Below are 27,601 nucleotides of genomic sequence, written 5' to 3' on the forward strand. Positions count from 1 at the left end.
TAATGATGGAAACTGAAGAAATATACTAAAATTTGAGCGACTGCAGGGACTCAAACCCGAGTCCTTTTGCTTATTTGACAGAAATTCTGACCATTACAGTACCACAGCACTAGGCGTAACAGTCTTGCCTGTGCGGCTCCCACCCTAACTCAGAGTTCGCTTCATATCTTCAGCTTATTTTCCCCGTAAATTGTCACTATTTCCAGGACGCTCCGGCACTGAAATGGCACCCCAGCACTTGACGCAATATATCTATATTGGGGCACTTACGTTGGTACATGCACAATGATCACAACGTTTATATTGACCGAGATAATGAGGCAAGTACATGTTTTTAAATGGGACGCTATACATTTTTTACCATCATTCGAACGCTCTGGCAAAAAAGGCGCGTATAGTGATGTAATGCATGTTACTATTGTGATTCAAACTTCGCTTAGAAGACGCTGGGAAATATTGTACGGTTGAAGGTCGAGGCGGTCGGAAGCGGCTGCAGACTGTAAATACGCCTCGCGCGATCCGCAGGCCGAGTTGCCGTGTTCTATGCAGCATGCACCGCTACGTTGCTAAATCCTCAAAAAAATGGTTCAAATGGCTCTGAGCACTATGGGACTTAACATCTGTGGTCATCAGTCCCCTAGAACTTAGAACTACTTAAACCTAACTAACCTAAGGACATCACACACATCCATGCCCGAGGCAGGATTCGAACCTGCAGTAGCGCGGCTCCAGACTGTAGCGCCTAGAACCGCACGGCCACTCCGGCCGGCGGTAAATCCTCATCCGCCCTGTTTTAAGCAAAGTTTTAATCACAGTAGCAACATGCGTTACATCAGTATACGCGTATTTTCCAGAGCGTTCGAATGATGGTAAAAAAAAAGTATAGCGTCCGATTTAAAAAACAGGTACTTGCCTCATTATCTCGGTCAATATAAACGTTGTGACGATTTTGCATGTACCAACGTATGTGCCCCATAGTCCGCTATGATTCACAGAAAACCGCATACCGATACATGCAATCGCCCTCTGAATAATGGGGGTGTTACATCTTACGCGACTCACCCTGTATATCTATTACATCACCCAAGGTACAGGACTTCCCAATTACGCCATTACGTCCAACGTTGGATTGCGATTGCAGTACCGGAGGGCCCTGGTAACAGTGACTATTCAGGAGGAAAATAAACTGAAGATATGAATTGAAGTTTGTGCTGGGATAGCAATAGACTGGATAGTTCGCGCGGCGATGCTAACCGTAGCCGGCCGCGATGGTCTATCGGTTCTAGGCGCGCAGTCCGGAGCCGCGCGACTGCTACGGTCGCAGGTTCGAATCCTGCCTCGGGCATGGATGTGTGTGATGTCCTTAGGTTAGTTAGGTTTAAGTAGTTCTAAGTTCTAGGGGACTGATGACCACAGATGTTAAGTCCCATAGTGCTCCGAGCCATTTGAACCATTCGAACCATGCTAACCGTAGTAATGTGGTGGAGTAGTGGTCAGTATTTCTGTCTTAGTAAACGAGGGGACGTCGGTTCGAGTCTGTGCTGTGATACAAATTTTAATTGATTTCCTCGTTTTACATCATTATCGTACAAAACTTGTTGTTTCATTCGATAATTCTGGGTGAAGGGTAACAATAAATGTTCACATTTAGCGTTTTTCCATTGTTATCACTTTTTAAAAAAATTCGGGGTTTTTATGCCTTTCCTTATTGCAGAGCTTCCTTTCCGCAGCACTCGTGGAAAGTGAACGATGAGTTGTAATACAGTGTAGTGACGTTGCGGTATAGCAGAGCAGCTGTGTAGTCTGTGTGTACACGCAGTCGGCGGACTGCAGAGCGCAGAGAGGCAGAGGGGCGGTGTGTTTACATCGCGGTCGCGGCAAAGAAGGGCAGAGTGTGGTGACCGCACGCCATCGTGTTGCAGATGACGGCGGCCAGCCCCGTGGGCACGCTGGCGTACGTGATGGACGAGCAGGCGCTGCTGGTGCGCGTCGCCGCCGGCTGGCAGTACGTCGCGGTCCGTACCCAGCTGGCGCCAGTCTGCTGGCGCGCCGCAGCGCGCTCCACGGCTGCCTCGCGCCCTGCCAATTGCCTACCGTCTCTCCTACATCCCGCAGCCACGTACCCTCTACACACTTCACTTCACTCTGCCTTATGTTTGTTTACAAATCTATGTACAAAATAACGCATTAGTAAGTGTGTGTGTGTGTGTGTGTGTGTGTGTGTGTGTGTGTGTGCGTATACGCTCCAGCACAGCTCTGGAACTCCTAGAGCAGTTTAAGCCAAGTTCAGACCCCCCCCCCCACACACAGTAGCTTGCCTACTACCTCCAGTACATTATGTTTTACTGCCACATATGCAGGGTGAAAAGCATTTAAACCGACAAACTCTGGGAGGTTGTAGGGTACATCAAAACAAATACTTTTCCCAAATGTCATTTTTTCCTAAGAGGATTATTTAAACCGCTGGAGGCCGTAATACGCTCGTCAGTTGTTAGAGGCCGTATTACGATATTCAGTTGTTAGAGGGCGTATTACGCCCTTCAGTTGTAGGCAACTGCTGTCCACCAGTGTAGTAGTGCACTGTGTCTGTTTACTATTGAAGCGATACACCTGGAGTGAGTACACTGATATGGTTGGTACGTACTACGTAGCGCACCAGAACGGACGAGCTGCACAGCGGGTTTATCAATTACAATATCCTAATCGCCGTATCCCGCATCCTACCACCTTTGCTGCTGTGTACCAACATCTGCGTGAGACCGGGTCATTTAGCAGATTACCTGGACAGGAACACAGTTGCACGCTAAGAACGCTGCAATTTGAGGAACCTGTCTTGCAGCATGTGGAGCGGGATCCTTCAATCACTGCAGTTCTTCGTTAATGTGTGGGCCGGTGTTGTTGGGGACTGTTTAATTGGGTCGTATCTGCTACCTAGGCCATTAAATGGCAGACACTATTACAATTTTCTCGCCGGAGCATTGCCAGTATTGCTGGAAGACGTCCCGCTCCCTACACGACAACGCATGTGGTTCCAAAATTTCGGTCGTCGTGTGCGTCGATTCCTGGACCGACGGTTCCCGGAAACGTGGATTGGCAGAGGTGGTCCTGTACCATGGCCTGCTCGATCCCCAGATATGTCCCCTCTGGACTTTTTTGTGCGGGGCTAGATGCGCAATCCTGTTTACGCAACTCCTGTTGCATCAGAAGAGGATCTGGTTGCCTGGATAGTAGCAGCAACATGAACAATTCAGGAAACTCCTTCGGTTTTGGCCCATCTCAGACAGAACATGATCCGACGGTGTAACCTTTGTTTACGTGTCAATGGAGGCATTTTTGAAAATATACTGTAATTGAAATTGGGTTGCGTTAATGTGTTGTCTCTTGGTCATAAAAAATGGAAAACTGTTTGTTGGTTTAATTAATATGCGACCTGAGAAATCTTCCTCTACTGGTTTAAGTACTCCTCATAGGAAAAAATGAGATTAGGGCAAAATGTTTGTTTTGATGTCCTCTACAACCTCCGAGAGTTTGTCTGTTTAAATAGCCTACTTTTCACCCTGTATAGAGTGAGGAAAAGAAGCTTCTTATACGGAACTTGAAACTTTTTAGAGAAGAAAAAAAGAAAGACTTTCTGTTTGTATCACTGAAGTTAGACGAACAGTGTGTCCCCATCAAAGGCTGACCATGATTATTGTTTCATATGTGTTGCTCACTTCGTAACGATTTCTTCTTGTGGTGTGTGATGAAGCACTTGTTGTACTAGTCACTGACATATACTCCAGAAGAGATTCCTGCACGTTTGGCTGAAGCTGAAGCCATTATTCGTGAAATATCTGTTTGACCCCTGTTTAGGAATCATAGACGATTCTTCGCTCGACGGAAGACCCGTGCCTAAAGGCTGGAAAGTGGCAGAAGTCACACCAATACTCGCGAAATGAGAAATGTGTGAGTTACTGAATTATAGACCATTATCACCGACGTTGATCTGCAGTAGGATTTTGGAACATACACTGTGTTCGAACATTGTGAATTAGCTGGAAAGCAACAATCTATTGATACATAGCACGGATTCAGAAAATATCGCTCTTGTGAAACACAACGAAGTAATGAGTGCTACCGTCAGGGCACCTCAAACTCATTACATTGCTCTAGATTTTCAGAAGTCTGTTGATATCGTTCGTCACAAGTCACTTCTAATCAAACTGCGTGCGACTAGATTCGTACTTTCCTGCAGAAACGTTACAATTCATAGTAACTGATGGAAAATCATCGAGCAAAACAAAAGTTGTATCTCACATAAATTAACAATTATCCCTAAAGAATGAAGAGAGCAGGCCATTCGCTTCAGTGCTAAGAGGAATCTCTTAAATTTCGGTTGCATGATAAATCACACGAATCTAAAGACTATCAATTCAGCAACTACGAGCTGCTTAGATCGGAACTATCACAAAGACAACGTTGTGTACAAGGGAAAACAAAGACTACATTTCACTAGCAGAATACTTAGAAAATACAACAAATCCGCTAATGACGCTGCTTACACTACGTTTATCCGTTTTCTACGAAAGTATTGCTGTGCGGAATGGGTTTCGTACCAGCTAGGATTAACGCAGTACATCGAATAACTTCAAAGAAGTGAAGCTCGTTTTGTATTATCGCGGAATAGGGGAGAGAGTGCAAGGGATATGATACGCGAGTTGGGGCGGCAATTACTAAAACATTCTTGGGACGAGATCTTTGCACAAAATTTCAATCTTCAACTTTTCCCAGAACGCGAAAATATTTTGTTAATGGCCAACTACATAGCGAGAAATGATTATAGAAATTAGAGCTCGCTCAGAAAGATATGAGTGGTAGTTTTCCCCGCGTGGTGTTCGGAAGTGGAACAGGAACAAAGCACGCGAAAGCGATTCCATGAACCGCTGCCTAGCACGTAAGTGTGAATTGCAGAGTATTCACGGAGATGTAGGTGTTTTGACCGTGTTAGACAATCATTACCACGCAGATTCCACTTGACCATTAATGGAAAACGACAAAAGAGTAACAACATCTTCAAAGTATCGTTCATCACACGGAAGTTTGAACACTGAATGTAAACGTCACTGTCAAGATCTTCCTCGGCCGCTAGCGGGGAGCCATTTTCATCACGTTGTAAAGTGTTCCCTTTTATCTCTCCTGAACAATAAGTTGTGTATAAGAGGTTTTTCCACATCCTATACATGTGGCAAACAAACGAATTTGCAATAAATGAAAAGTGCATTGCCTTAATAAATGTTAATTGCAGCATATAGTTTCTTAAGTAGTAAAATAAGACAATGTTTTCAAAATAATATTTCACGACTTAGTACTATAACGTCTTTTGTCTTTGAATGTTTGAACGGAGCGAGAAAAAGACTCACTACAAATTACACAATGGACTTTTTCGGAATTTTCATAGCCAGCAATCGATAAATTGTGTACCACATTGACAAGCGTGAGGTACAGCTTCGCACAGAGCGTGTAATTGCTTAGAAGCAATCAAGGAACTGAGGAGAATTTAAATAGTGATATGAGGGAATATTACCACAGGAATTTTCATAGCCGAACGAAGAGTCGCAAAAGGACAAATGGAGAACCAAACTGAGCAGCATATAAGGTAGTTTTTGGTTTAAGGGAAAATTGAAATAGCTCATTAACAGATTCTACTAGCTATTTAAATCAAATATTAAAGAAGTTCATCTCTTCTAGGACTTTTCTACGCATAAAAAGTTGTAATGGTGTAGAATGGCAGAATTCTTTCTTTCGTACTGAAAAAATGAAATGATTGTCAAATTAAAGCACAAATTGACACTTATACGTTTTCTCTTGATCTGTATACTCTTAATAATAGTGAAACAATTTATCTGTAAGTAAATAATGAAATACATTTGAGAAACATCTGACATTCCTTTGAATGATGCTCGAAATCATTCGTACATGTATAACAAATGAGACGCCAGCTGAAAGTATGCAATTCAATGTTTAACCTAGAACCACAACATTTTAAAGGGTGCATAGGGTTATTGTTCCATGATCTCGAGGTCATTCAAAGGCGTGTCAAATGTTTCAATGATCCATTTTATTTATTACTTTCAACTAATTATTTTCATAGAACTTTGACTTTTTTTCAAAATTTAATTTTTAAATTTATGAATGTAGCAGAGGAAAAATACAAGGAGCGAAAAGTTATCTTCAACTTGAACAGAAAAGACTGCAGTCACAAGATTCGAAGAACGTGAAAGGGAAGTGGTAGTTGAGAAACGATTGAGACTGGGCTATAGCTTCTGTCTAATGTTGTTCAGTCTGCACATTGTGCAAGCAGCATGGAAAGCACTCAAGTATAGGTCGAACGAGTGTTTTGTAGGCCACCTCATTTGTTGATGGACTACATTTTCTAAGGACTCTCCCAATGAATCTCAACCTGGTACCCGCCTTACCAACAATTAATTTTATGTGATTATTCCACTTCAAATCGTTCCGCACGCGTACTCCCAGATATTTTACAGAAGTAACTGCTACCAGTGTTTCTTCCGCTATCATATAATCATACAATAAAGGATCCTTCTTTGTATGTATTCGCAATACATTACATTTATCTGTGTTAAGGGTAAGTTGCCACTCCCTGCACCAAGTGCCTATCCGCTGCAGATCTTCCTGCATTTCGCTACAATTCTCTAATGCTGCAACTTCTCTGTATACTACAGCATCATCCGCGAAAAGCCGCATGGTACTTCCGACACTATCTACTAGGTCATTTATATTGCGAAAAGCAATGGTCCCATACCACTCCCCTGTGGCACGCCAGAGGTTACCTTAACGTCTGTAGACGTCTCTCCATTGATAACAACATGCTGTGTTCTGCTTCCTAAAAACTCTTCAATCCAGCCATACAGCTGGTCTGATGTTCCGTAGGCTCTTACTTTATCAGGCGACAGTGCGGGACTGTATCGAACGCCTTCCGGAAGTCAAGGAAAATAGCATCTACGTGGGAGCCTGTGTCTAATATTTTCTGGGTCTCATGAACAAATAAAGCGAGTTGGGTCTCACACGATCGCTGTTTTGGGAATCCATGTTGATTCCTACAGAGTACATTCTGGGTTTCCAAAAACGACGTGATACGCGAGAAAAAATCATGTTCTAAAGTTCTACACCAGATCGACGTCAGAGATATAGGTCCATAGTTTTGCGCATCTGCTCGACGACCCTTCTTGAAGACTGGGACTACCTGTGCTCTTTTCTAATCATTTGGAACATTCCGTTCCTCTAGAGACTTGCGGTACACGGCTGTTAGAAGTGGGGCAAGTTCTTTCGCGTACTCTGTGTAGAATCGAATTGGTATCCCGTCAGGTCCAGTGGACTTCCCTCTGTTGAGTGATTCCAGTTGCTTTTCTATTCCTTGAACACTTATTTCGTTGTCAGCCATTTTTTCGTTTGTGCGAGGAAGGAACTGCAGTGCGGTCTTCCTCTGTGAAACAGCTTTGGAAAAAGGTGTTTAGTATTCCAGCTTTACGCGTGTCATCCCCTGTTTCAATGCCATCATGATCCCGGAGTGTCTGGATATGCTGTTTCGAGCCACTTACTGTGGGTTTAAATCAGATGATTCACGTAGAGTTAAATTATGAAGTGAGACAGCAAAATTAATGGATAACTTTTGCTACTAGGGCAGTAAAATAGCTAAAAATGGCCCAAGTACGTGAGGCGTAAAATGCATACTGGCGCCTGCAAGACAAGAGTTCCTGAAAAAGAGGAATTTCTTAACAATGAATATAAATTTAAAAGTCAGGGTGTCTTTACTCAAGGTACTTGTATGGAGTGTAGCTTTGATTGGAACAGAAACGTGGACGATAGGCAGCTTAGACGCGAAGAGAATATACATTTTTGGTAGTTGTGCTACAGAAGAATGAGGAGGCGGTACTAATTTGAACTGGGGAGGAAGAAGTTGTGGAATTTGTGGCACAGCTTATCTAAGAGAAGTGATCAGTTGACAGGACACCTCTTGGGACGTCAATGAAAGGAGCGAAATGTGCAGGGTAGGAATTGTAGAGGGAACCCAAGGCTCGAATACAATAAGCAGGATCAAATGGATGTAGATTGCAATAATTATGCAGAATGAGGAGGTCTGTACAGGAGGCCTAGCGTGCAGTACAATATCGAACTCACAACAAACTCATCGTATATAGCATTTTAAGTACGAAAATAAGACAAAATATTCTCAAATAATAACGCACGTCTTAAAACGTCGCTCGTCTCCATTTTGTAATTCTTCTGAGCCATGTAGCGAGCTATACTGGAGGAAAGCTTGGGGTCGAAGGGTGAAGTGCGCACTAGTGTAGTCGAACGCGAGTGCCGTGCGCCAGTGGAACAGGTTTGTTTCCAGAACAGACTCGAAGTGCAGGCCGCAAACATTTTCACTGCTGCACAGATGTTTCCAGTGCAATACAGACACAAAGATAAATGAGTGTAAGAAATAAAACGAAACATAATGACTCATTACCGAGCCACCGAAGACAACAGGTATCTTATATCAAAATAGTGAGAAAATTTCTCCAGGGAAGAAAGTCGGGGAATACTTCACATATACCCAAAAATATTTATGTTGGCACATTCATCGAAGTTTGGAATGTACAAAAAATTTCATTGCCACATCTAAACAATTTTTAGAACGTTAGTTCCCCGAAAAGCGGTCATCCCAGACATAGGCTTGGGTTTTTTTCACCAGCACTTGCAGCACAGCACGACTGCAAGCACAAGAACGAACACACCTGTACAACAGTTCGTTGTTCCATCTGCTCCTTCACGGACGCAACATAACTCATCAATTCCTCTACTTCGTGGCGGTAGTGATTTCCATGTGCCAGTAAACTGATTATCGTAATCTCCGGCACCGTCGTCTCCTCAAATTCGGGAAACATCCGATATCTCCGATCATTCTGCTATTCCTCCCTTTCTCCCGATCATCTTTACCTTCTTTTGCGGCCACTCGGTACCGCTTCCCCGTTCTTGTTCTTCAGATCAGAATGTTGTTTCTCTTCATTTTTTTACTTTCTTCTCACTCTCGCCGTCTTCCAGCTTCTTTTTCCCCCTGGGGTTTGCAACTATTCTTTTTCAGCGCACCGATACCACAGTCTGCTATTAGGCGATCAGAAACAGAATGAACAGAATGTAAAGCTTGTGGTAAGTGCGTTGCAGGGTAGGGTGTACTGAGAAATAATTGTTAAGAAAAAAATTCGTTACGTTGCGCCGTTGTCGAGTTAGTTAGCGTCGAAGTTACCCAATCAGATCGTTGTACGCACAAATTCAAACCGCCTCCCAGATACAATTAGTGCCAGTTGTTCTCGTAGCGTAGGTGACAGTGCAAGAGACTGCCCAGCATTTGCCTCGGGTTCGTTCCTTACTATCGTCCCCATGTCCAATTTTCGTATCGCTCTATTGTTCGCTCTTAGGAAACCCAAGGAAAAACACGTTTGGCGAACACCATTTCCGCGCGGGCCGCTGGAATTAGCGCGCACGACGGCCCGGTCGGCTAACCTGAATGCTAATTAACTCGGGGATGGCGCAATGTATCGAATTTTTCTTAACAGTTATTTCTGATCAGAAGCTACCCTGCAACACCCTTTCAGACTGACTACACTGTACATATAATAGAAAAAGGGAGGGGAAGAGCTACGTGACAGAACAGTACCGGTAATGATAACGAGTTTGGGAGAGAAAGGGCCGTGACCGAGAAACAGAAAGAAAAATCACTGCAACTTGGAGAATATGGAATATGCTTAACTCTTTCACAGAAGTTTTAAGGGAACAGTTACGAGGATGACAAAAGCACTTCATTTTGTATTCATCAACATATCCCCTGTATTACTGCAGTAAAAAATCCGATAAAATCTAGCGAGATTATCACGGATATCGAATGTGAATTAATCTGGGTGAAACTGAGTATCAAAGAACGGCCATAAATGGTGATCGGTTGCTTTTATAGACTACTTGGGCGAGGACCTGTAGTTGTAGAGCGCTTCAGACAGAACTTGCAGAAATCATTAGTAATTTTCCTGATCATACCGTTGTAATAAGGGGTGACTTCAACTTGCCAGGTACAAACTGGGAGATGATGATGATGTTTGGTTTGTGGGGCGTTCAACTGCGTGGTTATCAGCGCCCGTACAATTATCCAATCTTTGCTCAGTCCAATTTCGCCACTTTCCTGGATGATGATGAAATGATGAGGACAACACAAACACCCAGTCATCTCGAGGCAGGTGAAAATCCCTGACCCCGCCGGGAATCGAACCCGGGACCCCGTGCTCGGGAAGCGAGAACGCTACCGCGAGACCACGAGCGGCGGGCGTACAAACTGGGAGTGTTATGCCACCAAAACTGGTGACAGAGACAGCGATTCGTATGGCATTGCTCTGGATGTCTTGTTCGAAAATTGCCTTGAGCAGGTAGTTAGAGAACCAACTCGCGAGGGTAACGTCTTAGACATCCTGGTAACAAACAGACCTGAACTTATCGAATAAGTTAACGTAGAGGAAGGTATCAGTGATCGTAAGGCTGTGAAAGCATCTATGACGACCGGTCTTAAGAAAGGAAGATATATTTTCTAAGCAAGGGTAATAGGATACAAATTTCAGACTATCTCACTAGTCAGCATCAAATATGAGGTAGTATGAACGAAGATGTGGAGAACAAACGGAAAAAATACAAAGACATCGTTCAATATGCCTAGACAAGTATGCTCCGAGTAAGGTTTTAAGGAATAGGAAATATCCACCATGGTTTAATAGCCGTGTTAGAAGAGCGCTACGTAAATAAAGAGCACTTCATCTCAGGTTCAAGAGAAGTAAAAACCTAGCTAACAAAACAATAGCTGAACGAAGCGGAAACGAGCGTAACGAGACCAGTGAGAGTAGCGTTCAATGATTTTGAAAATAAGACGTTGTCAACCGACCTGAATAAAAACCCAAAGAGATTTTGGTCGCATATAAAATCAGTAAGACGGTCAAAATCAGCTATTCAAAATCAGCGACCACACCGGCAAAGAAACAGAGTTGTTGTTGTTGTTGTTGTTGTGGTCTTCAGTCCTGAGACTGGTTTGATGCAGCTCTCCATGCTACTCTATCCTGTGCAAGCTTCTTCATCTCCCAGTACCTACTGCAACCTACATCCTTCTGAATCTGCTTAGTGTATTCATCTCTTGGTCTCCCCCTACGATTTTTACCCTCCACTCTGCCATCCAATACTAAATTGCTGATCCCTTGATGCCTCAGAACATGTCCTACCAACCGATCCCTTCTTCTGGTCAAGTTGTGCCACAAACTTCTCTTCTCCCCAATCCTATTCAATACTTCCTCATTAGTTATGTGATCTACAAATCTAATCTTCAGCATTCTTCTGTAGCACCACATTTCGAAAGCTTCTATTCTCTTCTTGTCCAAACTATTTACCGTCCATGTTTCACATCCATACATAGCTACACTCCATACAAATACTTTCAGAAATGACTTCCTGACACTTAAATCTATACTCGATGTTAACAAATTTCTCTTCTTCAGAAACGCTTTCCTTGCCATTGCCAGTCTACATTTTATATCCTCTCTACTTCGACCATCATCAGTTATTTTGCTCCCCAAATAGCAAAACTCCTTTAATACTTTAAGTGTCTCATTTCCTAATCTAATTCCCTCAGCATCACCCGACTTAATTCGACTACATTCTATTATCTTTGTTTTGCTTTTGTTGATGTTCATCTTATATCCTCCTTTCAAGACACTGTCCATTCCATTCAACTGTTCTTCCAACTCCTTGCTGTCTCTGACAGAATTACAATGTCATCGGCGAACCTCAAAGTTTTTATTTCTTCTCCATGGATTTTAATACCTACTCCGAAATTTTCTTTTGCTTCCTTTACTGCTTGCTCAATATACAGATTGTATAACATCGGGGAGGGGCTACAACCCTGTCTTACTCCCTTCCCAACCACTGCTTCCCTTTCATGTCCCTCGACTCTTATAACTGCCATCTGGTTTCTGTACAAATTGTAAATAGCCTTTCGCTCCCTGTATTTTACCCCTGCCACATTTAAATTTGAAAGAGAGTATTCCAGTCAACATTGTCAAAAGCTTTCTCTAAGTCTACAAATGCTAGAAACGTAGGTTTGTCTTTCCTTAATCTTTCTTCTAAGATAAGTCGTAAGGTCAGTATTGCCTCACGTGTTCCCGTATTTCTACGGAATCCAAACTGACCTTCCCAGAGATCGACTTCTACTAGTTTTTCCATTCGTCTGTAAAGAATTCGTGTTAGTATTTTGCAACTGTGGCTTATTAAACTGATTGTTCGGTAATTTTCACATCTGTCAACACCTGCTTTCTTTGGGATTGGAATTATTATATTCTTCTTGAAGTCTGAGGGTATTTCGCCTGTTTCATACATCTTGCTCACCAGATGGTAGAGTTTTGTCAGGACTGGCTCTCCCAAGGCCGTCAGTAGTTCCAATGGAATATTGTCTACTCCCGGGGCCTTGTTTCGACTTAGGTCTTTCAGTGTTCTGTCAAACTCTTCACGCAGTATCGTATCTCCCATTTCATCTTCATCTACATCCTCTTCCATTTCCGTAATATTGTCCTCAAGTACATCGCCCTTGTATAGACCCTCTATATACTCCTTCCACCTTTCTGCTTTCCCTTCTTTGCTTAGAACTGGGTTTCCATCTGAGCTCTTGATGTTTATACAAGTGGTTCTCTTATCTCCAAAAGTCTCTTTAATTTTCCTGTAGGCAGTATCTATCTTCCCCCTAGTGAGATAAGCCTCAACATCCTTACATTTGTCATCTAGCCATCCCTGCTTAGCCATTTTGCACTTCCTGTCGATCTCATTTTTGAGACGTTTGTATTCCTTTTTGCCTGCTTCATTTACTGCATTTTTATATTTTCTCCTTTCATCAATTAAATTCAATATTTCTTCTGTTGCCCAAGAATTTCTACTAGCCCTCGTCTTTTTACCTACTTGGTCCTCTGCTGCCTTCACTACTTCATCCCTCAAAGCTACCCATTCTTCTTCTACTGTATTTCTTTCCCCCATTCCTGTCAATTGTTCCCTTATGCTCTCCCTGAAACTCTGTACAACCTCTGGTTCTTTCAGTTTATCCAGGTCCCATCTCCTTAAATTCCCACCTTTTTGCAGTTTCTTCAGTTTTAATCTATAGGTCATAACCAATAGATTGTGGTCAGAGTCCACATCTGCCCCAGGAAATGTCTTACAATTTAAAACCTGGTTCCTAAATCTCTGTCTTACCATTATATAATCTATCTGATATTTTTTAGTATCTCCAGGGTTTTTCCATGTATACAACCTTCTATCATGATTCTTAAAGAAACAGAGAGAAGGACGAAACACTGAATTCGGTCTTCCGAAGTTGTTTCACCGCGGAAGATCGTAACACTGCCTCTCCTTCAATCGGCGTACGAACGTCGAAATGGTAGATACTGAGATAAACAGTAATGGAATTGAAAAGCAATACAATCGCTTAGTAGTGGAAAGTAGTCAGGACCAGATGAGATACCTAGGTCATTCTCGTTTTTAAGAAAGGCCATAAGACAGATCCACACAATCATAGACTTCTATAGTTGAAGTCAATCTGTTGCAGAGTTATGGAACATGTTTATGCGGATGAATTATGAAGTTCTTGGAAAACGAACATCTCCACTATAAAAATCAACATGGATTCCGCAAACAGAGATCCTGCGAAACACAGCTCGCTCTGTTCCTCCGTGAGACCCAGAGCACAGTGGACAACTGCTCTGATGTTGAAGCCGTGTTCCTTTATTTCAGTAAGGCGTTTGACACAGTTCAGCATTGCCGTTTAATGAAAAGAAAATACGCACTTACGGAATATGGAAGCACACTTGTGACTGGATTCAAGACTTCCTTGCAGACAGAACTCAACACGTCGTTCTTAACGGAAAAAAATCGACAGATGTAAAGGTAATATCCAGAGTACCACAGGGAAGTGTGATAGGACCGTTTCTGTTTACAATATGTATAAATGATCTAGCAGAATGCGTAGGATGCTCTTTAAGGCTAGTTGCAGATGTCTATACCAAAGAAGCAACGCCAGGAGCTAGTAAGAATTTGCAGAACGACCTGCAGAGAATCGATGATGGTGCAGGCTCTGGCAGTTGAGTCTGAACGTAAATAAATGTAACGTATTGCGCATACATAGAAAAAGAAATCCATTACTGTACAGCTATACTGTTTACGATAAACAAATGTAGACGGCGTCAGACGCAAAATATCTAGGCGTAACTACCCAGAGCGACCTTAAGTGGATAGACTACATAAAACAGATAGTAAGAAAAGCGGATACCAGACTCAGAGTCATCCGAAGAACCTTAAGGAAATGAAACTCATCCACGAAAGAAGTAGCTTATAAGGCGCTTGTTCGCCCGATTCTTGAGTATTGTTCATTGTAGGACTGATAGAGGAGACAGAGAAGATCCAACGAAGAGCGGCGCGTTTCGTCAGGCGGTCGTTTAGCTGGCGAGAGTGCGTTACGGAGACGCTAAACAAACTCCACTGGCAGACGTTACAGGAGAGGCGTTGTGCATTGGGGAGAGATTACTACTGAAATTTCGGGACAGCACTTTCCAGGAGGCGTCGGACAACATAATACTTGCTCCCACGTACATCTCGCGTATCGATCGTGAGGAGAAAATTCGAGAAATTAGATCCAATACAGAGGCTTACCGACAATCATTCTCCCCACGCACTATTTGCGAGTGGAACAGGGTTGGAGGGAAACAGATAGTGGTACCGAAAGTACCCTCCGCCACACATCATTAGGTTGCTTGCGGAGTATGATGTAGATGTAGATGAAATTCTGCGTACAGGATTACCTTGTTCGAGAACGAGCAGCAGCAGGTACTCGGTATGTTTTTGTTTTAAGAATGGTAACAGCGAGCGTTATCTTGTGTTGCGATCATGGTGAGCTCAATGGTACGGTACGTGCTGTCTGTGACAGGTACTGCGGCACACGCGTGCTGAGGTGTCAGCGAAGTAGGCGTTCCGTGTTGCGGGTCACGTACACCGAATATCAAACAAAAGAGTGCTGTAGGTGTAACGTGCACGAGCGTTTACAGTCAGTTCCAACCGACCAGAATTTTCACTACCCGTGCCGTGTTGCGTTGGATTGCAGGGGCAGAGATTATTCTGAGATAACGACTGTACAAATTTGCACTTGACATCTTCTGTAAATATGTTTCGAAGCATGAAGAGAGCATGGAGACGAATACAAGTCGCGACACCGTTTTGTGCCCTGCTGAGGCGCTCATCCAAAGCTGCACTCACGTTGCTAAGAGGATCATAGCAGTACCAAAATTGGCTGGAACCTCTTTCTGCACTCCCTCCCGACTACATTCAAAGTACTCACTTTTCACCGGTGGGCAGCAGTTTGAAGCGTTCCATCTCGTCGTTCACTGAAGTTGTGAAGTAGCACTACACTGGAGCTCCTTAATTACACTAAAAACCTATTTTTTCTCAATCTCAATACGTACCGGATTATTTTTTCGAGATTATCTCCATTGAGGATTGGGCTTACGTCATAGAGAGGCACTTCCGGACGGCAGACGTTGTGTTACTCCTGTTCCGGCGCGCGTGGGAGTCGATGTCCCAGCGGTGCAGCACGTCACAAACTGCGCGTGCCGGTAATGTGACAGCCACACCACTAGTGACCTAGTTCCTCGTCGGCGAATCTTGCTCTCCGAGGAATACGACCGTAGACGAAAAGAAAAAAAAAAATCCTCCAGCACTTTCAGCAAATGAGGACCGTTACCTGATGACGGATCATCCATTTCGAAAAGTGCATACGTGTGTGTGCGTGTGTGTGTGTGTGTGTGTGTGTGTGTGTGTGTGTGTGTGTACACATGCGTGTCTTCTGCATGTCTGTGTCTGTGTGTTAGTGTTTGTAAGTGTATCGACGACGAACAAGGTTTACTCTTTCTGCGAGGTAGGACTGTGGCTGAGCACTCAAAATTATTGCCGGCAGAGGGAAAGAAAATTTTGACCGAGGTGCGAAGCTACGCCAACGACCTCGTCTCATAATTACTGTCCTCAGTGGAGAGCGTATCTGCTTAATGTGGCCGACGCGCAAACGACGTCGAATGCTCTCGAAAGTACCAACGCTGAGGTAGAGAGAGAGAGAGAGAGAGAAAGAGAATATGAGGAAGACAAATGGCGAAAGAGGCGGCCTGGTGGCGAGACAGGGAGAGGGGACAAGTGCATTGCGTACGTACGCATAATTATACAAGATCGCACGCGGCTTTTTAAAAAATGTATCGCTCCGTCTGCGGCGCCTCCTTGGGGACCGGGCCGGCCATTAAATTAACGAGTGAATTTTTGCCTTTTGAGGGCCATAATTCACCATTACAGTTTACCCGCGGAGCGCCACTGCCGGGCAACTCAGGCGCTCAGCCGGGTGCCAACGGCCGCTAATGAATTTCGCCCGCTTTCGGCGGCGAGGGAAATTAATACTCTCGTAATTGCGACTAATAACTGAGCTGGTGGGAGACGGCGGAAAAATTCCGGCGGCACAGTTTCTCGCAGCCTAACCCGCTGCAGCGCATCCCGCCACTGTACACTCTGTTGCAGACGCTCTCGCTTTTTACTTCGTGTTAGCAGGTGTGAGATTTCCCACATACTACTGTCACTTCCGCTCTGTCCAGCGGCTTACGTACTTCTATATGATGTTGTTGTTGTGGTCTTCAGTCCTGAGACTGGTTTGCTGCAGCTCTCCATGCTACCCTATCCTGTGCAAGCTTCTTCATCTCCCAGTACTTACTGCAACCAACATCCTTCTGAATCTGCTTAGTGTATTCATCTCTTGCTCTCCTTCTACGATTTTTGCCCTCTGCGCTGCCCTCCAATGCTAAATTTGTGATCCCTCGATGCCTCAGAACATATCCTACTAACCGGTCCCTTCTTTTTATCAAGTTGTGTCACAAACTCCTCTTCTCCCCAGTGCTATTCAATACTTCATCATTAGTTACGTCATCTACCCATCTAATCTTCAGCATTCTTCTGTAGCACCACATTTCGAAAGCTTCTATTCTCTTCTTGTCCAAACTATTTATCGACCATGTTACACTTCCATACATGGCTACCCTCCATACAAATACTTTCAGAATCGACTTCCTGACACTTAAATCTATACTCGATGTTAACAAATTTCTCTTCTTCAGAAACGCTTTCCTTGCCATTGCCAGTCTACATATTATATCTTTTCTACTTCGACCATTATCAGTTACTTTACTCCCCAAATAGCAAAACTCTTTTACTATATTAAGTGTCCCATTTCCTAATCTAATTTCCTCAGCATCACTCCACTTAATTCGACTACATTCCATTATCCTCGTTTTGCTTTTGTTGATGTTCATCTTATATCCTCGTTTCAAGACACTGTCCATTCCGTTCAACTGCTCTTCCAAGTCCTTTGCTTTCTCTGACAGAACTACAATATCGGCGAACCTCAAAGTTTTTATTTCTTCTCCATGGATTTTAATACCTACTCCGAATTTTTCTTTTGTTTTCTTTACTGCTTCCTCAATATACAGATTGAATAACATCGGAGAGATGCTACAACCCTGTCTCTCACTTCCCAACCACTGCTTCCCTTTCATGCCCCTCGACTCTTATAACTGCCGTCTGGTTCCGTACGAATTGTAAATAGCCTTTCGCTCCCTATATTTTACCCATTCCACCTTTAGAATTTGCAGCAGAGTATTCCAGTCAATATTGTCAAAAGCTTTCTCTAAGTCTACAAATGCTAGAAACGTAGGTTTGCCTTTCCTTAATGTTTCTTCTAAGATAAGTCGTAAGGTCAGTATTGCCTCACGTGTTCCAATATTTCTACGGAATCCAAACCAATCCACACGTTTTTCAAACTTCCATTTCCTTCAGACTACAGAAAGTCCCTCTACAACTACAGCCACAATCACCAAACAGGTGTGATGTGCGTGGCAGAAGATACTTGCCTCTGTACAGGATATTAGGGTTTCTTCACGGTCAAAATTGACTGCCCAGGTGCTTCTGTACGATTTGTCTTCAGTCTAATCTTGTTTTCACGGCAGTTAAGAGAGTGGTACGTACGGAGTTTTTAGACTGTCTCTCCTTATAACAAAGTACTTAATTTACATATCTCCGTTTACACGCTGTCACCTTCAAAATAGTCACCTAGTACGGCAATACAGAGTTCTCAGCTGAAACTTGTCCTCGAAATCTCCTTTCCGAAGCGTTTAGATTAGATTAGTTTTTCGTTCCATAGATCCTCGCTGAGGAGATCCTCGTGGAAGCAGAACATGTCAATTTTTTTAAAGCTGAAATAACAATACTAGTAGTGTGAATATTTACAATACATCATTTGTTTCTATTAAAAAAAATTCGTCAATGGAGTAGAAGGAGTTGGCCATTAGTAAGTCTTTCAGGCTCCTTTTAAACTGATCTTTATTTGTAACTAAATTTTTTATGTTTGTTTGCAAATTATTGAAGATGAGTGTTCCTGAGTAGTGGACCCCTTTTTGAACTAAAGTAAGTGCTTTTAAGTCCTTGTGCAGATCATTTTTGTTCCTGGTATTGTATGTATGAACTGAGCTGTTTGTTGGAAAAAGAGATATATTATTTAGGACAAATTTGATTAAGGAGTAAATATACTGAGAGGCAGTAGTTAGTATACCCAGTTCTTTGAAGAGGTTTCTACAGGACGTCCGTTAATTTACTCCACAAATAGTATTACACGCTTTTGTTTGACTTGAGGATTTACCGCAAAATATTATACCAAAAGTCCTCCGGAAGCCGCGCTGGACTTCCACAGTGGTAGCAAAATGGCCGCCTTTGTTCTGTATGGCCGGCCGATGTGGCCGAGCGGTTCTAGGCGCTTCAGTCTGGAGCAGCGCGACCGCTACGGTCGCAGGTTAGAATGCTGCCTCGGGCATGGATGTGTGCGATGTCCTTAGGTTAGTTAGGTTGAAGTAGTTCTAAGTTCTAGGGGACTGATGACCTCAGAAGTTGAGACCCATAGTGCCTAGAGCCATATGAACCATTTTTTTTGTTCTGTATCTTGGCTTCGCGTAGGTGGCGAAGTCCGGAAGGGCCAAATCCGGCAAGTAGTGTGGAAACGGAAGTGCGATAATCTTGTTTCTGGTGAGAACCTCGCTCGTGAAGAGTGCACACTGACAGGGTGTGTAGTCGTCGGAGAGTAGGCCCTTTTTCGCGAGGCATAACTCCGGCCTCGGACGTCTTAAATCCTGCCGGTAGAACTCTCTAATCACAGACTGGCCTCTGGATATGAATTCGTGACGCGAAACGCTCCCAATAGGTCACGAGCATACTCTTGGCCGCGCAGCAGACATGCCTCGCCTCTTTCGGTAGTGGAGAAGATGGGCTCCTTCACTGTACAGACCGTTGCTTTCGCTGAGGGCCGCATCACCGTAGCCGTGGCGACGTACATGGCGGCAACACGCCACGTCTTGAGATTCTGCTTATGTTCAAATGGTTCAAATGGCTCTGAGCACTATGGGACTCAACTGCTGAGGTCATTAGTCCCCTAGAACTTAGAACTAGTTAAACCTAACTAAGCTAAGGACATCACAAACATCCATGCCCGAGGCAGGATTCGAACCTGCGACCGTAGCGGTCTTGCGGTTCCAGACTGCAGCGCCTTTAACCGCACCTCCACTTCGGCCGGCTTCTGCTTATGTGTTGCGTACGCTGTTCCGTACGGCACGCCCACATGGGCAGCAATGTTATGGATCGTTCACCGACGGTCCTCGTGACTGCTTTCGACATTTCCTGGTATCTCGTTTGTGCAAGGTCGACCTTATGTCTCCTGATCTTCCGAAGACGTTGTCCCGCTCCAGAAGCGGGCGTGCCGCTCAAAAGACCTCGTACTACACGTTACGACATCGATGTGTACTTGCCGAATCGTGACATGCGCCTCTGTAGTGGGTTTCCCCAGTTTCCTACAGAATATCACGTTCGCTCCTTGTTACAACTTGCTGCCGATTCTGAGACCACAGGAGGGTTAACAAACGTTGTCAGAATAGCACCGGCTGCAACTGGATGCCTCGTGTCAGGTGACCACCTTGTCAAGGTCGGTGCTCCCTGTGGCTCTGCCGGTAGACTTGTACTGTGCTCTGCTGGAGGGTTATGCAGCTAGTCTCTAAGCTTTCTGCTATCGCCTTACATATTTCTTGGTTACTCACTTAATGATAAGTTAGTATAACAGGTTAATAAATACAGATACCTAGGTTGTAAAATTACCAGTAACGTAACATGTAATCAAGAAAGAAATAGAGGGGTGTCTATTACAAAAGGAGGAGTATTTTCTCTGGCCTGTCAGATTAAAAATTAAGTGAAAGATTTGCGAAGTGTTTTCTGCGGAGTGTTGGCCCGTATGGTTCCGAAGCATTGAGAGAGGAGAAATGCTAAGGGACTTCTGCTATGTGAGTCTAGAGAAAACGGATGTTGTGTAATGCACAGATAAAGTAATGAGTGAGGTTGTGTCAACGAGAAAAGACAAATACTGGAAACTGTTAAAGCGGATAAGAAATGGGCTATAACACTGGATGAGAGGAGACTGAATAATAATGGATACACTAGAGGGAGTGTTGACTGTGAAGAGCTGAATGTACCAGATAACTGGCAACATCACGATAAATGCATCAAACGCAGATATAACGAAAATGTGTGTGATTAGTTTGGATTCCGTAGAAATATTGGAACACGTGAGGCAATACTGACCTGACGACTTACCTTAGGAGAAAGATTAAGGATAGACAAACCTACGTTTCTAGCATTTGTAGACTTAGAGAAAGCTTTTGATAATATTGACTGGAATACTCTGTTTCAAATTCTAAAGGTGGAAGGGGTAAAATACAGGGAGAGAAAGGCTATTTACAATTTGTACGGAACCAGACGGCAGTTATAAGAGTCGAGGGGCACGAAAGAGAAGCAGTGGTTGGGAAGGGAGTGAGACAGGGTTGTAGCATCTCTCCGATGTTATTCAATCTGTATATTGAGGAAGCAGTAAAGGAAACAAAAGAAAAATTCGGAGTAGGTATTAAAATCCATGGAGAAGAAATACACTCCTGGAAATGGAAAAAAGAACACATTGACACCGGTGTGTCAGACCCACCATACTTGCTCCGGACAGTGCGAGAGGGCTGTACAAGCAATGATCACACGCACGGCACAGCGGACACACCAGGAACCGCGGTGTTGGCCGTCGAATGGCGCTAGCTGCGCAGCATTTGTGCACCGCCGCCGTCAGTGTCAGCCAGTTTGCCGTGGCATACGGAGCTCCATCGCAGTCTTTAACACTGGTAGCATGCCGCGACAGCGTGGACGTGAACCGCATGTGCAGTTGACGGACTTTGAGCGAGGGCGTATAGTGGGCATACGGGAGGCCGGGTGGACGTACCGCCGAATTGCTCAACACGTGGGGCGTGAGGTCTCCACAGTACATCGATGTTGTCGCCAGTGGTCGGCGGAAGGTGCACGTGCCCGTCGACCTGGGACCGGACCGCAGCGACGCACGGATGCACGCCAAGACCGTAGGATCCTACGCAGTGCCGTAGGGGACCGCACCGCCACTTCCCAGCAAATTAGGGACACTGTTGCTCCTGGGGTATCGGTGAGGACCATTCGCAACCGTCACCATGAAGCTGGGCTACGGTCCCGCACACCGTTATGCCGTCTTCCGCTCACGCCCCAACATCGTGCAGCCCGCCTCCAGTGGTGTCGCGACAGGCGTGAATGGTGGGACGAATGGAGACGTGTCGTCTTCAGCGATGAGAGTCGCTTCTGCCTTGGTGCCAATGATGGTCGTATGCGTGTTTGGCGCCGTGCAGGTGAGCGCCACAATCAGGACTGCATACGACCGAGGCACACAGGGCCAACACCCGGCATCATCGTGTGGGGAGCGATCTCCTACACTGGCCGTACACCACTGGTGATCGTCGAGGGGACACTGAATAGTGCACGGTACATCCAAACCGTCATCGAACCCATCGTTCTACCATTCCTAGACCGGCAAGGAAACTTGCTGTTCCAACAGGACAATGCACGTCCGCATGTATCCCGTGCCACCCAACGTGCTCTAGAAGGTGTAAGTCAACTACCCTGGCCAGCAAGATCTCCGGATCTGTCCCCCATTGAGCATGTTTGGGACTGGATGAAGCGTCGTCTCACGCGGTCTGCACGTCCAGCACGAACGCTGGTCCAACTGAGGCGCCAGGTGGAAATGGCATGGCAAGCCGTTCCACAGGACTACATCCAGCATCTCTACGATCGTCTCCATGGGAGAATAGCAGCCTGCATTGCTGCGAAAGGTGGATATACACTGTACTAGTGCCGACATTGTGCATGCTCTGTTGCCTGTGTCTATGTGCCTGTGGTTCTGTCAGTGTGATCATGTGATGTATCTGACCCCAGGAATGTGTCAATAAAGTTTTCCCTTCCTGGGACAATGAATTCACGGTGTTCTTATTTCAATTTCCAGGAATGTAAAAACTTTGAGGTTCGCTGATATTGTAGTTCTGTCAGAGAAAGCAAAGGACTTGGAAGAGCATTGTACAGCGTCCGCACAGAACGAAGCGTCGCTGTTCTACCTGCGCTAAATAAGTATGCGCATGATGCAGTGAGGTAGGACTGCCGTTTTTAATTGCAGCTTAGTGGAGTTCATCGTACCGAGCATTCGCTGTCGAAGCGTACTTCAAAAATAAGATCTCCCAGCCACACTTCAGTGACTCTCTCTGGCGCCATTTCGAGCTGAAAGTATGTGACAGTTCCGCTTTTACAACTAACGGTTGTACGGTGGGTGCGATGATTTAGGACTACGGCATTCTGTGCAAAACAGAAGTCCAGACCGATGAAGAACACAGTGGACCGCCGGGCGAGCACAGGAGGGGAGTCAAGCAGTCTCCGAAGTCCGTCACCAATCCGCTGCCTGACGTGCCCTGGCGCTAACAAAAAAATGGCTCTGAGCACTATGGGACTCAACATCTTAGGTCATAAGTCCCCTAGAACTTAGAACTACTTAAACCTAACTAACCTAAGGACACCACACACACCCATGCCCGAGGCAGGATTCGAACCTGCGACCGTAGCAGTCCCGCGGTTCCGGACTGCAGCGCCAGAACCGCTAGACCACCGCGGCCGGCCTGGCGCTAACAGTTTCAGATCGTTCCCTGCGGCACATCATCAGTGATAACTTGCACTTTCACCACTACAAATTGCAATCAAACGTACAAGATAAAATTGCCCGACAAACCTTCGCCTTGCACTTTCTGGAAATTTTAGTAGCCGACCCTAGGTGTGAAACAATGCGCTGATATTGGATGAGGCACATTTCCACCTAGTCGGTTGCGTAAACAAACAGAACTGCAGGTACTGCGCGCCATGAAACCAAGGTAATCCTCGTTGGGAAACGCCTGCACTTTAAGCGTGTACCTGTCTGGTGCAGTGTGGCTAACTTTGGGATCATCGGTCCACGTATATACCGTTTACTTGGCTTTCAATGTAACTTATTTCTTAGTGGCTGGAGTGAAAGCGTCACAAATGCCGTAAGAACTATTAACAGTCTCTGAATTACAGATGACATCGCGCTCTTAGTCGGCAGCGAAGATGAACTTGCGTAGTTGTTGAGTAAAGTACAGGTTAGACATGAATCTCGGCAAGTCCAAACTTATGATAAATGATCGGAAGCACAGGTCCAACTCACAGGTCTATAAAAAGGACGGGAAATCGTGCGTTCTTTCATCTACCTTGCGTCAACCATCTGCAACACGTGAAAAGTGAAGATGAGATCGAAGACGAGTCACGCTACGGCGGGAGGCCGTGAAGAAGATCAACGACATCTGGCGGAACAGTACAGGGATCCGTCTTGTTGAAACATGGTGTTTCCTGTCGTCTTTTACGGCTGCGAAACGTGGACCCTGAAAGCCAGAGTTTGGCACCATATTTGGGCTTTGGTACTGGCGCAGGTTTCTGCTCCTAAAATGGGTCGAAAGTCGAAAGAAGAAGTAATAAGTGTATCATTGAGAAATTCATCGTCACCAGCTACGTTTCTTCTCTTGGCAAGCAAATAATTCATCAGTTCCTTGGCCACATCGTGAGAAGAGAACTTTAGAAAATATGTAGAAAATATTATCAAGGACGGGAAGATCAAGCGCAAGAGAGCGAGGGGGGAGAGGCTAGCAGGTGGAGGGGTGGGTGCACGAAGACCTCCCTTCTCCCTGGTCAGCAGGCCTTGAGGGGAACTGGTAACCGACAGGAATGGAGACGATTGGTTCGTGCGGTCACGAAGGTCAGCAATACGTACGACGACTTCTGAGAAACATGGGAAACACGGGGGACGTGCGAGTCATTCATACTGCTAAACTCGTATGAAATAACTGTCAATTAATCTCACCACTTTCGATATTTCTCTCTGTTTATGTCAAAGTACGAAATCGTCATGTAGTGCAAAACACGAGAATGCGCTTCACAATTACGACCTTCCAAACCAAACTGAGTCTCGCAGACTCGCTGTGGTTTTCGGTTACATTATTATGGCGATACCTTTAACTTGGTTCATTTACGATTGTTTAACACTATGCGTTGACGTGTGCGTATCATGAATCTTTTGCCTCTTCTTTCTCGGCTCGCCATGAGTTCCTCTCCTTTGACAATCCTTTCTTCTCGGAGTAGCACTTGCACGTCATCGATTACTTTCGGGTACATTCCAATCCTCCGCTGCAGTTTTGTGGCCAACAGCTCCCCCGAGGCGGCCGCTGGTGGCCGAGCGGCTCTAGGCGCTTCAGTCTGGAACCATGCGACCGCTACAGTCGCAGGTTCGAATCCTGCCTCGGGCATGGATGTGTGTGATGTCCTTAGGTTAGTTAGTTTTAGTAGTCCTAGGGGACTGATGCCCTCTGGCGTTAAGTCCCATTAGTGCTCAGAGCCATTTGAACCATTTGAACCATAGCTCCCCCTCGTACCATAGTCATTATTCCTTGATATAGGGACGCATGTCCCAGGGTCCTGCCCCCCTTTTATTTGTCAGTGTTTTCGCCATGTTGCACCCCTCGTCGTTTCAGCGGAGAACCTTCACATTCCTTATCAGTGCATCTAATTTTAAACATTCGTCTGAAGCAGCGTCGACTGCCTTGTTCTCCCGTTTTGCTGGAGACCATGATTCACGGGTATACAATGCTGTCCTCGAAAGATACATTCTCTGAAATTACTTCCACGGATTAAAGACGATCTCTGATAAGAACAGATTTTTATTTTCAGAGATAATTCTTAGTTACAGTACTACGAAGTATAATTTTAAGAAAGAATATCAATGACTCTATATAATGCGAGTTTTACAGTTTTTTTTTTAAGTTAGATAAAATTAAGAAGAAACGGTTCTAACCGTACTTAAGTATTGTATTCCTATTCTATTTCGTGGGTTAAGCCCACTACTTAAATATTGAGAGGCCGCGTTAGGCGCGGTTACTTAAGTATGTCATCCTTAAGACTATTCCCGCGGTAGGCGCGGCCTTACTCATGTCAGACCAGGGGTAAATTGGACCTAATTTAGGAGCTATTTTATTTTATTCCATTCATCTCCATGCCCTGACAGCACACTGCACATGCACGGCTGCCAGCGGCTGGTGTGCCACACACGCAGGCGGGTCACACACAGCCGGACTTCTCCCCTCTGTCTGCCTTGCGGCGGACGTCACTGGGGTGTCGTGGCAGGAGGGCGTTGCTTCCCACGCTGGCTGGAGACTGCCGGGCAGTAGGCAGTAGTGTCTCGGAATCCTGCCTACTCGGTTCGCTAGGCAAACAATCAAACGATTCGTATTGACAAGTTTTGTTCAAAAAAATGGTTCTCAGCACTATGGGACTTAACATCTGTGGTCATCAGTCCCCTAGAACTTAGAACTACTTAAACCTAACTAACTAAGCGTTACGGAGATGATAGATAAACTCCAGTGGAAGACTCTGCAGGAGAGACGCTCAGTAGCTCGGTACGGGCTTTTGTCAAAGTTTCGAGAACATACCTTCACCGAAGAGTCAAGCAGTATATTGCTCCCTCCTACGTATATCTCGCGAAGAGACCATGAGGATAAAATCAGAGAGATTAGAGCCCACACAGAGGCATACCGACAATCCTTCTTTCCACGAACAATACGAGACTGGAATAGAAGGGAGAACCGATAGAGGTACTGAAGGTACCCTCCGCCACACACCGTCAGGTGGCTTGCGGAGTATGGATGTAGATGTAGATGTAGAACCTAAGGACATCACACACATCCATGCCCGAGGCAGGATTCGAACCTGCGACCGTAGCGGTCACGCGGTTCAAGACTCAAGCGCCTAGAACCGCACGGCGACACCGGCCGGCAATAAGTTTTGTTACATACAATAAGAAAACTACAGTACCTATCCTTGAAAGAAGTGTCGCAGGCAAAGGGCGACATAGGAAACAATCTAGAATGAAATTTTCACTCTACAGCGGAGTGTGTGCTTATATGAAACTTCCTCGCAGATTAAAACTGTGTGCCGGACCGAGACTCGAACTCGGGATCTTTGCCTTTCGCGGGCAAGTGCTCGACGAACAGAGCTACACAAGCAGGACCCACGTCCCGTTCTCACAGCTTTACTTCTGAGGATATTGCGGAGACATTGGTTAGTCACAGCCTGGGGGATGTTTCTAGAATGAAATTTTCACTCTACAACGGAGTGTTCGCTGATATGAAACTTCCTGGCAGATTACAACTGTGTGCCGGACCGAGACTCGAACTCGGGACCTTTGCCTTTCGAGGGGCAAGTGCTGTACCAACTGACCTACCCAAGCACGACTCACGCCCCACTTTCTTTCAGGAGTGCTAGTTCTGCAAGGTTCGTAGGAGAGCTTCTGTAAAGTTTGGAAGGTAGGAGACGAGGTACTGGCAGAAGAAAAGCTGTTTCATTTTTGAAACACCCTGTATGTTTCGATACAGTGTATCGATACGTGGAACTGTTTCAGTGTTTCGGAACGGCTGTGGTTTACTGCTTCGAAACAGTGGTGTTTCATTCCGTCCCTGTCTCAGATAACCGGACCAGATTCGATCTCGAGCCAGACACAGAAACTGTATCGTTGTTTCAAAATAAGGCTGTTTCAGTTCACCTGTGCTTGGAACGGACTAATTGTATCGAAACAGCAATGTTTCATTCCGCTCTGTGTCGGACGAGATTCGGGCTCGACGCAGGTACTGAAACACAACATACCACTTCATGAAACACTTTCAAGAGTGTCGAAATCTTTTTGGCAAGCAATAGCATGAAGCTTAAGGTATCCGAAAATAAAGCTTCGTTTCTAGCTGACTGTCCTATTCCGAAATGGCATAACATCTGCTTAATAAACACTAACCAAACAATAAAAGAACGCATACTATTCACATTCAGAATAATAAATATGTGAAAATCATTTAGTTAAATTACATTTTTAATAACATACGCTTATCTGTTCATGTGCAGTAATCATATTAAGAAACGCAAGTAAGCCTACAACATTTTGAATAAAAAA

At 44.9% G+C, this 27,601-nt stretch overlaps 1 protein-coding gene across 1 annotated transcript in view; it reads left to right on the top strand.

Annotated features, from left to right (window-relative positions):
• LOC126176671 (collagen alpha-1(XV) chain-like) overlaps nucleotides 1-27,601 on the top strand; it is a 241,260-nt gene that overhangs the window by 118,291 nt on the left and 95,368 nt on the right. Inside the window, exon 6 of the mRNA XM_049923830.1 lies at nucleotides 1,923-2,015. Within this exon, the coding sequence (XP_049779787.1) occupies nucleotides 1,923-2,015 (93 nt within the window). The remainder of the gene's footprint in view (nucleotides 1-1,922; nucleotides 2,016-27,601) is intronic.

Source organism: Schistocerca cancellata, chromosome 3 (genome assembly GCF_023864275.1).
Source record: "Schistocerca cancellata isolate TAMUIC-IGC-003103 chromosome 3, iqSchCanc2.1, whole genome shotgun sequence".
NCBI classification, from domain to species: Eukaryota; Metazoa; Arthropoda; class Insecta; order Orthoptera; family Acrididae; genus Schistocerca; species Schistocerca cancellata.